At 45.3% G+C, this 13319-nt stretch overlaps 1 protein-coding gene across 1 annotated transcript in view; it reads left to right on the forward strand.

Annotated features, from left to right (window-relative positions):
- The first annotated feature begins 334 nt into the window (after window positions 1-334).
- Window positions 335-13319, forward strand: part of C3H13orf42 (chromosome 3 C13orf42 homolog) — a 29105-nt gene continuing 16120 nt past the window's right edge. Inside the window, exon 1 of the mRNA XM_047721808.1 lies at window positions 335-748. Within this exon, the coding sequence (XP_047577764.1) occupies window positions 335-748 (414 nt within the window). The remainder of the gene's footprint in view (window positions 749-13319) is intronic.

Genomic DNA, 13319 nt, shown 5'->3' on the forward strand with positions numbered 1-13319 from the left:
CAGCTGGGGCCTTCCGTGGAAGAGCATCGAAGGTGCTCGCATCCAACCGGGCTTAGAGGCCACTAGGCCTCTTGCTTGTAAGCTCCCGGTGCCCCACCTTGCGTTTCCGGGTGGTGGATGGCACCATGGTTGGGGCATGGAAATGTGCCCCCCAGGAGAGCTGCCCAGCCTGACCGCCTGACCCGGCCGGCCGCCGTCTCTGGGATTCCGGAGATCCGAGGCCTCCTGGCAGGCAGATGGCGGGAGGCCTGCGTGTTGGCTCGTCTCCCCGCAGCTAGATCAAGTGGCACCGCGCAGGCAGCTGGAAGGCACCCGCGGGGAGAAATCCAGCACTATGCTCAGAAAGCTGCACTCCATCTTTAACTCGGGCCCGCAGAGGAAGGCGGGGGTGGCCACGGGTCCCAGCTGCGACCCGGCCAGCCCCACCGTGAGGCTGACCCGCAGCAGCTCCATGTACGTGGTCGGGGACCACGGGGAGAAATTCAGCGAGTCCTTGAAGACGTCCACAAGCACCAGCAGCATGGACAGCGGCCTGTACTGCCTACAACAGGAGGGGGACCGGGCGTGGCTGCTGTCGCGCCCCCAGGACTGCCTGCAGTACTTGCAGGAGCTGCTGGCCTTGCGGAAGAAGTACCTCAGCAGCCTGCACGACCTCAAGCTCAGCCGCGCCCCCTGCCTCTCCCCCTCCTCCACCGCCTCCGAGAGCACGGAGAGGGGTCCCGGCCCGCCCACCTCCAAAGAAAGAAAGGTAAGCGCGGCTGAGACGCACAGCTGCGCGGAGAATTCTTCCGAGAGCCCCGGGTGCGCGCGGGGGACTTGGCTCGCCCCCTTTCCCTTCGCGCGCGCCGCTTAACTCGTCTGCATCGTCGGAGCCCCAGCTCTTCCTCCCTTAGAGACTCTCCACCGCCCTCCCCTCGGCCTGGGGCAGGGTGGTCGTCCCCTGCTGCTTCTCCTCCTGGGGGAGGCCCTGAAGACGGGGGTTCGCGGTGTGTGCAGGGCAGCCTGGGGCGAGTCCCGGGCTTGGGGTCAGCGCACGGCGTTTGCATGTTTGCATGGCGTGTTTGTCATGTGCCGCCCGCCTGATGGACGGCAGGACTCTTGGGCGGCCCCTGAACATTCCAGGGAGACGTGCGCTCTTCCTGGGAACGAGATGCTTTCTGACTTCGAAGTGTTTGGCTCCACGGGAGCCGAAGGCTGGAGGAGGGGCTCCATCTGCGGTTTGGGTCCCAGCCTCCTGGGGACGGACGCAGCCTCCAGACACCCCGTGACATCACGGAGAGGGCATGAGAGCTTTGCAGGGCCCTGGAGGCTTCAAGCCCAGGCAGTCCAAGCAGGACATTAGCTCAAGTCCCGGTAGTTATTTCGTGGTTGCTACTCACTCCAGTGTTTGTACTCAGTATCCCTCCTTGAGCTTTCCACTAATGCCACATGGGAGCTGCGACAGACTCCTGTGTCCCGGAGGGGCAAGCTGAGGCTCAGTGACCTGTTCTGACAGGACCTCCAATTCCTTGGAGCACTCCTTCCTTCAGTCCTCAATTTTTTATTTTTTATTTTTTCCCCAAATGCCTGAGGTTTGAGGCTGTTTGAAGTTCCCACCGATCGTTTCCCTGGTGCCTGGACAATGGACCTGTCTCTCCTACATCGTTTCCGCAGAGTGTGCTGTGGGCTGTGGAGGCCCCATTACCTTTGAATGACTGGCCAGCTATCAGATCTCTAGGGCTTGGCCTCCCCCCACTGGTTTCAGCTGTCTGCATTTTATCCCAGGTGGCAGTGGTTTAAATAACCATGTTTGTTAACCCCCAAAATACATCAGTGCCCCGTACCTACTCTTGGGTCCCAGAACGGACCCTGTGACCGGCCAGCATAGTTCCTTCAGGGTCACCTCCCATGGCAGACAGGGCTGCAGGGGGCTCTGGAGTCCCTCGTAGTTGGATATCGTGGGGTTCCCGGCTCTGGTTAGAGTCCCTCCAGTCACCACATTTTCCTGAAAAAGAAAAAAAAAATGCAGTTGTCTCTTTAGAAAGCCTGGCTCCCCTCTTCCTTGCACTCTTCCTAGTTCAGCAGTCTGAAAGTCCAGGGAGGGCTTAGGCACAGAACACCAGTTCTGGCCCTGTGGACACAATGTGCACATTTCCTTGGGAGATGCCTCTCACCATGATGTGACCAGAAAAAAGTGTTTTTTTTTTTTTTTTAAAGATTTTATTTATTTATTTTACAGACAGAGATCACAAGTAGGCAGAGAGGCAGGCAGTGAGAGAGGAGGGAGCAGGGTCCCCGCTGAGCAGAGAGCCCGATGAGGGGCTTGATCCCAGGACCGTGGCATCATGACCTGAGCTGAAGGCAGAGGCTTAACCCACTGAGCCACCCAGGCTCACCCAGAAAAAAGTTTTTAAATGGTTTTGTTGTTCGTCAGACCAAGACCTGAATTTTAGTGGGGTCTTTACCAGCTGTGTACCTTGGTCAGGTTAACTCGGCCTCTCTGGGCCTTGGTTTCTGTAGCATAGAAATGGAAATAAGAACAAACCGCAGGACCCAAAACTGCTTTTGCCTTGAGGCAAAAGCAAGATCCTGTCTGTGATAGGACCTGGCACATAGTAGGTCTTCCAGGGCTTACTAACTCTGCAGTGGAAGGTGTGGGAGGCTTCTTAGTCTCCAGCAGACCAGTACTCTCCTTTGTGGCTCCTAAAGAAAGAGTGGGATGCCGGGTGTACCTGAGACATAATGGGTGCCCTCTCCGGGGCTAGCTGGGTGGGAGGAGCAGAGGATCCGAGAACTCCTTTCTTCTGGAATGTCATCCCCTTCCTGCATTTGTAGAAAATGCCTGCTGATCTTCAGGTTTCGGGTAAACACCATTCCTTCTCCTGAGCCCTTATCATGTGCTGAATTGTGTTTCCCCAGAATCATATGTTTAAGTCCTAACACCTTGTAACTCAGAGGGTGACCTTATTTGGAGCTAGGCTGATTACAGATAAAACTAGTTGATTGCGGGTATTAGGGTGGGGCCCTAATCTGACAACACCGATCTTCTATAAGAAGGGGAAACTGGGATGGGGACACACACATACACACACACTCGCACACGGGGAACCCTAGGTGAGGTCTGGAGTTGGCTGCTACAAGCCGGGGACCTCCCAGAAACTGGGTGGGGCCTGGAACACATCCTTCCCTAATGCTTTAAAGAGAACATGGCCCTGACAAGACCTTGGCCTCAGACTTCTGGCTTCCAGACTGGAACAATAAGTTTCTGTTGCTCCAAGTGGCCCAGGGGGTGGGACTTTGTTATAGTGGCCCTAGGAAATGAGCACAGCCCTCTGCAGAATTAGCCTTTTCTTCTCTCTCCCATTAGTCTAAACACGTCTCTGTTCTAGCCTTTATCATACTCTCCCGTGGCATGTTGCTTGTGTGTCTCCTTGGTGCATGGCAGCCACTTTGGTATGCGTGATCAAGCTGAAACAGCATCTTTGTCATTTTTCTGTCCCCAAAGCACAACCACTGGTCACTTATGAATGCTTTATAAAGTCTGGTCTTCTGTGCACAGATGACGGAAGCACTGGCCTTGGGGTAGGGAGTGAGCGGTGTTCTCTAGGCACCACAGCACCGTGGAGACCTTTTCTCCCTCCTCATGAATTGACCAGCCCCCAGCCTGGCCACAGAACTTACGTTCCCCTGTCTGTCTCTCTTTTCTGAAAAGATAATGGTTTTTAGGCTGTTCTGTTTAAAACTCTCAGTAAGAAATATATGTTATACACAATTGATGAAGTATTGAACACTACCTCTGAAACTAATGATTACTATATGTTGGCTAATTGAATTTAAATTTAAAAAAAGAAAAAATATATATTTTAGATACTAACCTAGTTTATTCAATACAACCAAAACAAAAATTCATGAGATACAGTTATTCCTATTCTCTGTTTGGTACTCTGATATTTTTTCAAAACACTTGATACTATTTTTTTTTTTTTTTTTTTTTTTTTTTTTAGTTCTTTTACATGCTGGTCATGACACACTAAATTTATTCCCCAAGCCACTCCAGGGAGCAGACTCACATTTTCTCATACCCTGGTAAGGCATTCCAGTAGGGCCTGCTGAAATGTTAACAATGGCTAAGGAACGATACATCAGGTTGCCAAATGATCTGGGGTCCCAGCTCCCTGGAGATGAGCGAGCCAGGACGAGTACCCATGTGGATCGTAGTGAGGACAGGCCAGAAGGGAAGCGAGCCTGGGGGTGGATGTGGGGAGGCCCTCCTGAGCCCCTGCACCGAGGGGGTCCTGGCCAGGCCCTGTGACAGTCCGGTCCTCCCTCCAAACAGGAGGTCATTACGAAAATGAATGAAACACATGGTCTGCAACATTTTGAAGTCAAAACAAAAAACCCACAGCGGAGAATTTTTGTGTCAACGTCACGTATGAGCTATAGTTTGGGACTCATTGTTTAGATGCTCCAGTGTTAGAGTCTCCAACACGGTGCAAAACTCAAGCGGCAGAAGGAGAGCGTATTGGAAGTGGGTCCTGACCTCGGACATGGAGTTTCTGAACCAATAATGCAAAGCCATCCAAGCCCCCGCCCTGGGCACCTCGGGCATTCCCGCCGGCAAAGTGGCACCCGCCAGTCTCCTCCTTGTGCCCCAGCCCTGCTCTTCGGCCATGGCCCTGGGCCCAGCCAGTGACAATCAGCAGTTAGTCCTGACTTCTGACTGTCCTCCACACGTGCCGAGTACTAGCCCCAGTCCACAGAGGGGAAAACTGGGTTTCTGAGACAGGAAGAGATTTAGGGAAGGCTGTGCGCCTGATGAGGAGAGAGCCAGGATTTAAACTGGGTCTGCACGGTGCCAGAACTCACACGCTTGCCCATGGAGCCACTGTGCCTTTCAATCAGAAAATGTAAAATATCTGTCGGATGAGGGCGTGTGGCCCCTCAGGATGAGGTGAGCAGGCTACTTTATCCTGCACACCTGGGCCAGGGAGAGTCATCAGGGAGATACGTGCTTCCTGTCCCTCGTGGATTCAGTGCGAGGGGAGAAGCGCTCTCATGGGGGCTGCATGGCCCGGGCTCCCCTGAGCAGGAGAAACCCAGACCCAAAGCATCGCGTTCTCTCCTCCCCACCATCTGTGAGTCAGATTTCCCTTCGTCTCGACTCCTTCCCTGCACACGGCTACCTCTGACTCCATTTTTACTCTTGGTCCCTGCAGCACTGAAGCCCCGAGTGTGTGTTGTCTACTTTTGCACTAGGAAGAAAGCTGGGTAGACGGCGTGAGCTCAGCTACAAGAGTAACTTCACAGTGGGGCGGACTGTATCTTCAAACCATTTCCACAGAAACACTTTATCATTCTTCCTCACTCATCCTACGAAGTACCTGAGATGAGCCACCTACTGGCAGAATAAAGCAGCCGCAGAAATGGGACAACTGGGAGAGAACAAAACATCAACAGAAAATCAAGGCTGTGTAGATCATAATTCAGCAGCTATGGAGGAGTTTGGCTCTGTATCTCTTGGAAGCTACCATAAAGAGAGCTGGATTCGTATTAGAATTCTGTCTAAGAGGAAGAACTCATACCCTTTGGTTAGGGGAAGTGAGATTTTTTTTTCCCCAGCTTTACCTTGCAGAATTTCTCATATGGGCCCTGGTGCAGAAACCATGAGTGAGGGGCGTTCTGGGTGGCTCAGTGGGTTAAGCCTTTGCCTTCAGCTCAGGTCATGATCTCAGGTTCCTGAGATTGAGCCCTGAATCGGGCTCTCTGCTCAGTGGGGAGCCTGCTTCCCCCTCTCTCTCTGCCTGCTGCTCTGCTTACTTGTGATCTGTCTCTCTCTGTCAAATAAATAAAATCTTAAAAAAAAGAAAAGAAAAGAAACCACGAGTGATGGGGCTAGTGATGCCCTCAGTAATTTTTAAGTAACAGCTCATCAATAGCTATCCTCCCTGCCTCCCTCCCTCCCTTCCTCAACACGTTATTGTTGTCAGGAACAGGGTGTGTGTCAGGAGCTGTTCTAAATACTGGTGAGCAAGTCAAAGTCCCTGTCCTTGTGGGTGGTCACGCTTGTGAAAAGCAAGGCAATAAACCAGTCCACACGTTTCTGGTGGTGACTTCTTAGAGTCCCTGCTGCGACAAGCTTGCCTTGCATCTTAGTGAGGGTCCAGGCAGTGGCACCCGGGAACCTAACCTCTGGACCCGGCGGGGAATTCAGATGCCAGAGGCATGGATGGACCACACACCCTCCTGACGATTTTTGTCCAAAGCCTCTGACGTTGTTAGAACTCTCTCCATGAGAGAGTTCTCCATTACAGAAAAATGTCTGTAAAAGGCAGAAAGCTATCCTGTCGTGTTTCTTGCTCTTTGCCCCCCCCTTGTCTCAGCATCTTGGAGAGTGAATTGCTCCTTCTGCCATCTGTTTTGGGGGTCTTGTCTGGGACATGACTGGCTTCAGCCTGTGTCTACCCCCTTCACCTAGTTCTTTAGGTAATTTCTTCCAGCTGCTGGGAGGGGCTCTGAGACACTTGACTTCTATCTTTCCACTCCTCATAAAGACTGCTTCTCTCAGCTTGGATTTTTTTTTTTTTTTTAAATAATAGCTTTGATTTACATACCATGAAACTCACCCTTTAAAGTGTATTACTGAGTGGTAGTTAGTATCTTCAGAGTTGTGCAACCTATCACTAATAGCTAATTCTAGAATATTTCATCACCCATTTCAGTTGTGTGTGTGTGTGTGTGTGTGTGGTGGAATAAACACAACATTTACCATTTTCCACATGGCACTTCTTAGCCCCTTAAATGAGTGCTTTTTAGGTGTCCCCAGCTTATGGATAATGGAGTATATCACAGTCAATGAATCCTTAAGAAATTAAGTGTTTCTCTTTGGATTTTATATAAATTTTTTTAGAGAGAAATATGTAACACTGGACCCTTTCAAATCGTTACTTGTAGAAAATAACCAGAGTTCTTCACGCTAGTCTTCCATGAATTTTTCCAAATGATTGTTTACTTCATCTGAAAGACTATGAAGCCTTAGTTAATACATTTTTAGACTACTTTACAAAATGTATTAGTAGTACACTAGAAAATGAATCCATTAAGAGGTCAGGGAGGCTCTAAAGTACTTCAATTAGGAATGAGGAGAATGTTTTTTTATAAAAGGTCTGATTATTTCTTAAGATATGAAAGTCTTCTTAAGTAAAATGAGCTCTAAAGAAATTTACCATTTTAACCATTTTTAAGGGTGCAACTCACTGACATGAAGTGCATTCACAATGGTGTATAGCCCACTACTCTCCTTTCTAGAACTTTCTTGTCACCCCAAACAGAAAGTCTCCTTCCCAAACAGTAACTCCTGATTTTCCTACTACCCCCACTCCTGGTAACCTCTGTCATGCTTTCCGTCTGTATCATTTTGCCTACTCTGGGAACCTCAGATAAATGGAATCATACAGCATTTGTCCTTCTGTGACTGGTTTCTGTCACTCAGCATGTTTCCCAGGTCCGTCCATATTGTTGCCTGTGTCAGAACTTCCTTCCTTCTGTAGAGCTGAACAGCTTGGGTTTTGATGGTTGGTGAAGAGGAAGAGTTCGAGACAAGGCTTGCTCTGCCCAGAGTGCTTGTTAGCAGGGGTTGGCGGCAGTGCCCCGTGGAACACTGCCCAGATGGCTTGAGCTGGACGTTTTCTGAAGCGAGGGCTATCGGTCAGCCACCGCAGGCAGAAGAAAACATTATTAATTCTCTTATGGGTCACCTAATTCTGAGCAGCTTGGATTCCTGATATGTCTGTCTGGATGAACTAACTGCAAAGTGCACCCCACCCCTGCACCCTGCCCTACCCCACCCCAGCTAAGGAAATTCACCTGCTACAATGGTTTAAAAAGAACCAAAGGAGGTCTGGAGAATGTTTGCCAAAAGTGACTGATTTTTATTTCAGGTGGTTTTATTCTGGTAATAGTTTGCTTTCAGAGTCAATTTTCTATTGAGGCCACCCAATCTTGGCTCATCATATAACACCATGTCAACAGCAAATAGAAACTTCTTTCTCCTCTATGGCAGAAGGATCTGAATCCAATTCATCTAAAAAGATTCCAAATCTTTCATGTATAATATGCATATACAATTTCCTACAGGATAAAAGGCAGATTCTAGATCTGTTTTTACACCTCTGAAAATTATTTTTCAGATCTGCTGGGGAGACTTTGTGCAAACATGGTGATATTAAAATGCAGGTTTTCTGGAGTGTCAGTTAACTGGGAAAGTCTCTATCACTTGGCCTATATCTGGTTTGCAGAGTTGAAAGGTGGGACTAATTCAATATGAGCTGCAACGAAGTTTCTCTTTTGCTTGGCAGAGTTCTCCACAAGATGACAAATATGATGATGATTGATAACAAAGCATATAGTTCCAGCAGCCCCTCTCAGTCAGACCACAAGATGGATAAATGCATTCTCCAACCTATCCTGCAGGCACATGCTGTTTGCTCAGCCTAGAAATAATACTTCTTTCTCCCCTTTTCCTCTCTACCACACCCGATTCACCTGGCTAACTTCTTGTCTTTTAACAGCAGAGAAAGCAGTTCCCTAGGAAGCCACTTCTCACATCCACAATCTAAGAGTGGATTTCCTCCCCTCCTTGAGTCTGAACCCCCCATCTCAGCACTTAGCACCCAGCATCCAGCACTGTAATTGTCTGTTTATTTGTACATTCTGCTACTGGCCATGAGCTCACTGAGTGAGAGGACTGCATCTGATTTATCTTTCTATCTCCAACCTCTTGCGTGGCTCCAGGCACAGAGCAGACATTCAATAAACCAATAACCAGAAAATCCAATGTAACTTAAGAAGGTTTATTTTTAAAAAGATTTTATTTATTTATATGCCAGAGAGAGAGAGAGAGAGCACAAGCAAGGGGAGCAGGAGGCAGAGGGAAAAGCAAGCTCCCCGCTGAGCAGGGAGCCCTATGCAGGGCTGGACCCCAGGACCCTGGGATCATGACCTAAGCTGAAGTCAGTTGCTTAACCCACTGAGCCACCCAGGCGCCCTTAAGAAGGTTTAAGAAGAAAACTTACAAAGTTTGGTGGAAGATCTGAAAGAGTAGTAGATCTGTTGTTTTCACTGGGTGGAAAATTATCTTTTATTTTTAGTGAAGTAGAATATAGTTTGAGTCTATTCATATGGAATCATATCCTAATAATTAAAATATCCAGTGTGTAATGGATCAGAGTTCACCATCATCAAAAAAACATTTTGGGTAAACTTAAAAAGAAATTTTGGGTGATAAAATTTATAAAACACAGAGAAATATAAGAAATAAAATAAAAATAACTTAGAATTCTACCATTTAGAGATAATTACTACAAAATGTTTAGATATATTCTCTTTCAATCATTTATTTCCTGTATATTTACATATATGTAAATTAGGGTTGCCAGCTAAAACAAAGGATGCTTATTTAAATTTGAATTTAAGATTAAGTGATGGATTTTTTAAGTATAATTATGTCCATGCAATATTTGGTATATATTAACCCTAAAAAATTATTCATTTTTTATGTGAAATTGAAATTTAACTGCTGTCCTATACTTTTATTTGCTGTTTGACAACCCTAATGTATGTGTATCTATGATTTTACTAAATCTGGCTTATACCATATACTTTTTACAATCTTTTTTCCATTAATATTATATTTTGCAGATTGTTCCCTGCCTCATTAACTAGTTTTTGAAAACTAAAGTTTTAATGACAAAAAATATAACAGCTCACTTTCTTTAATTGTGAAGAATTACAAATAAATACATCCTATTCTATAAGGCATGTTTTAGTGATGCCTGAAAGTATGACTAATGGGACAAAGTTTAAAGGTCATTCAATTTTAAAGATTCTTCTACATATTGCTTTCCAGAAACATTTTATAATTTACACTTTCATCAACAGTGAGTTAAAAAGCACTTCTTACTGCATTTTATTAACACCCAGTATTGCATTAATTTAGAAAGTTCACTGATGTAATAAATTGCATTATTTTATATACTTTTCTTTGATATTACTTGAGCAAAGAAGGACCCTTTTAACTTATCAAACCAATGTGTACTTCCTGTTTAAGGGATTGCCCATTCAAGCCTTCTACAGTTTTCTTTTTTTTTTTTATTAATTTTATTTTTTATAAACATATATTTTTATACCCAGGGGTACAGGTCTGTGAATCACCAGGTTTACACACTTCACAGCACTCACCATAGCACATACCCTCCCCAGTGTCCATAATCCCACCCCCCTACCAACCCCCCTCCCCCCATCGACCCTCAGTTTGTTTTGTGAGATTAAGAGTCACTTATGGTTTGTCTCCCTCCCAATTCCATCTTGTTTCATTTACTCTTCTCCTACCCCCTTAACCCCCCATGTTGCATCTCCTATCCCTCATATCAGGGAGATCATTTGATAGTTGTCTTTCTCCGATTGACTTATTTCGCTAAGCATGATACCCTCTAGTTCCATCCACGTTGTTGCAAATGGCAAGATTTCATTTCTTTTGATGGCTGCATAGTATTCCATTGTCTATATATACCACATCTTCTTTATCCATTCGTCTGTTGATGGACATCTAGGTTCTTTCCGTAGTTTGGCTATTGTGTACATTGCTGCTATAAACATTCGGGTGCACGTGCCCCTTCGGATCACTACGCTCGTATATTTAGGGTAAATACCCAGCAGTGCAATTGCTGGGTCATAGGGTAGTTCTATTTTCAACATTTTGAGGAACCTCCATGCTGTTTTCCAGAGTGGTTGCACCAGCTTGCATTCCCACCAACAGTGTAGGAGGGTTCCCCTTTCTCCGCATCCTCGCCAGCATCTGTCATTTCCTGACTTGTTAATTTTAGCCATTCTGACTGGTGTGAGGTGATATCTCATTGTGGTTTTGATTTGTATTTCCCTGATGCCGAGTGATGTGGAGCACTTTTTCATGTGTCTGTTGGCCATCTGGATGTCTTCTTTGCAGAAATGTCTGTTCATGTCCTCTGCCCATTTCTTGATTGGATTATTTGTTCTTTGGGTGTTGAGTTTGCTAAGTTCTTTATAGATTCTGGACACTAGCCCTTTATCTGATATGTCATTTGCAAATATCTTCTCCCATTCTGTCAGTTGTCTTTTGGTTTTGTTCACTGTTTCCTTTGCTGTGCAAAAGCTTTTGATCTTGATAAAATCCCAATAGTTCATTTTTGCCCTTGCTTCCCTTGCTTTTGGCGATGTTCCTAGGAAGATGTTGCTGCGGCTGAGGTCGAAGAGGTTGTGGCCTGTGTTCTCCTCAAGGATTTTGATGGATTCCTTTCTCACATTGAGATCCTTCATCCATTTTGAGTCTATTTTCCTGTGTGGTGTAAGGAAATGATCCAATTTCATTTTTCTGCATGTGGCTGTCCAATTTTCCCAACACCATTTATTGAAGAGGCTGTCTTTTTTCCATTGGACATTCTTTCCTGCTTTGTCGAAGATGAGTTGAGCATAGAGTTGAGGGTCTATTTCTGGGCTCTCTATTCTGTTCCATTGATCTATGTGTCTGTTTTTGTGCCAGTACCATGCTGTGTTGATGATGACAGCTTTGTAATAGAGCTTGAAGTCCGGAATTGTGATGCCACCAACTTTGGCTTTCTTTTTCAATATTCCTTTGGCTATTCGAGGTCTTTTCTGGTTCCATATAAATTTTAGGATTATTTGTCCCATTTCTTTGAAAAAAATGGATGGTACTTTGATAGGAATTGCATTAAATGTGTAGATTGCTTTAGGTAGCATAGACATTTTCACAATATTTCTTCTTCCAATCCAGGAGCATGGAACATTTTTCCATTTCTTTGTGTCTTCCTCCATTTCTTTCATGAGTACTTTATAGTTTTCTGTGTATAGATTCTTAGTCTCTTTGGTTAGGTTTATTCCCAGGTATCTTATAGTTTTGGGAGCAATTGTAAATGGGATGGACTCCTTAATTTCTCTTTCTTCTGTCCTGTTGTTGGTGTAGAGAAATGCAACTGATTTCTGTGCATTGATTTTATATCCTGACACTTTGCTGAATTCCTGTACAAGTTCTAGCAGTTTTGGAGTGGAGTCTTTTGGGTTTTCCACATATAGTATCATATCATCTGCGAAGAGTGATAGTTTGACTTCTTCTTTGCCGATTTGGATGCCTTTAATTTCCTTTTGTTGTCTGATTGCTGAGGCTAGGACTTCTAGTACTATGTTGAATAGCAGTGGTGATAACGGACATCCCTGCCTTGTTCCTGACCTTAGCGGAAAAGCTTTCAGTTTTTCTCCATTGAGAATGATATTTGCGGTGGGTTTTTCATAGATGGCTTTGATAATATTGAGGTGTGTGCCCTCTATCCCTACACTATGAAGAGTTTTGATCAGGAAGGGATGCTGTACTTTGTCTAATGCTTTTTCAGCATCTATGGAGAGTATCATATGGTTCTTGTTCTTTCTTTTATTAATGTGTTGTATCACATTGATTGATTTGCGGATGTTGAACCAACCTTGCAGCCCTGGAATAAATCCCACTTGGTCGTGGTGAATAATCCTTTTAACGTACTGTTGAATCCTACTGGCTAGTATTTTGGCGAGAATTTTTGCATCTGTGTTCATCAAGGATATTGGTCTGTAGTTCTCTTTTTTGATGGGATCCTTGTCTGGTTTTGGGATCAAGGTGATGCTGGCCTCATAAAATGAGTTTGGAAGTTTTCCTTCCATTTCTATTTTTTGGAACAGTTTCAGGAGAATAGGAATTAGTTCTTCTTTAAATGTTTGGTAGAATTCCCCCGGGAAGCCATCTGGCCCTGGGCTTTTGTTTGTTTGGAGATTTTTGATGACTGTTTCAATCTCTTTACTGCTTATGGGTCTGTTGAGGCTTTCTATTTCTTCCTGGTTCAGTTGTGGTAGTTTATATGTCTCTAGGAATGCATCCATTTCTTCCAGATTGTCAAATTTGTTGGCGTAGAGTTGCTCATAGTATGTTCTTATAATTGTCTGTATTTCTTTGGTGTTCGTTGTGATCTCTCCTCTTTCATTCATGATTTTATTTATTTGGGTCCTCTCTCTTTTCTTTTTGATAAGTCTGGCCAGGGGTTTATCAATCTTATTAATTCTTTCAAAGAACCAGCTCCTAGTTTCGTTGATTTGTTCTATTGTTTTTTTGGTTTCTATTTCATTGATTTCTGCTCTGATCTTTATGATTTCTCTTCTCCTGCTGGGTTTAGGGTTTCTTTCTTGTTCTTTCTCCAGCTCCTTTAGGTGTAGGGTTAGATTGTGTACCTGAGACCTTTCTTGTTTCTTGAGAAAGGCTTGTACCGCTA

The sequence above is a fragment of the Lutra lutra genome, chromosome 3 (genome assembly GCF_902655055.1).
Source record: "Lutra lutra chromosome 3, mLutLut1.2, whole genome shotgun sequence".
Lineage (NCBI taxonomy): Eukaryota > Metazoa > Chordata > Mammalia > Carnivora > Mustelidae > Lutra > Lutra lutra.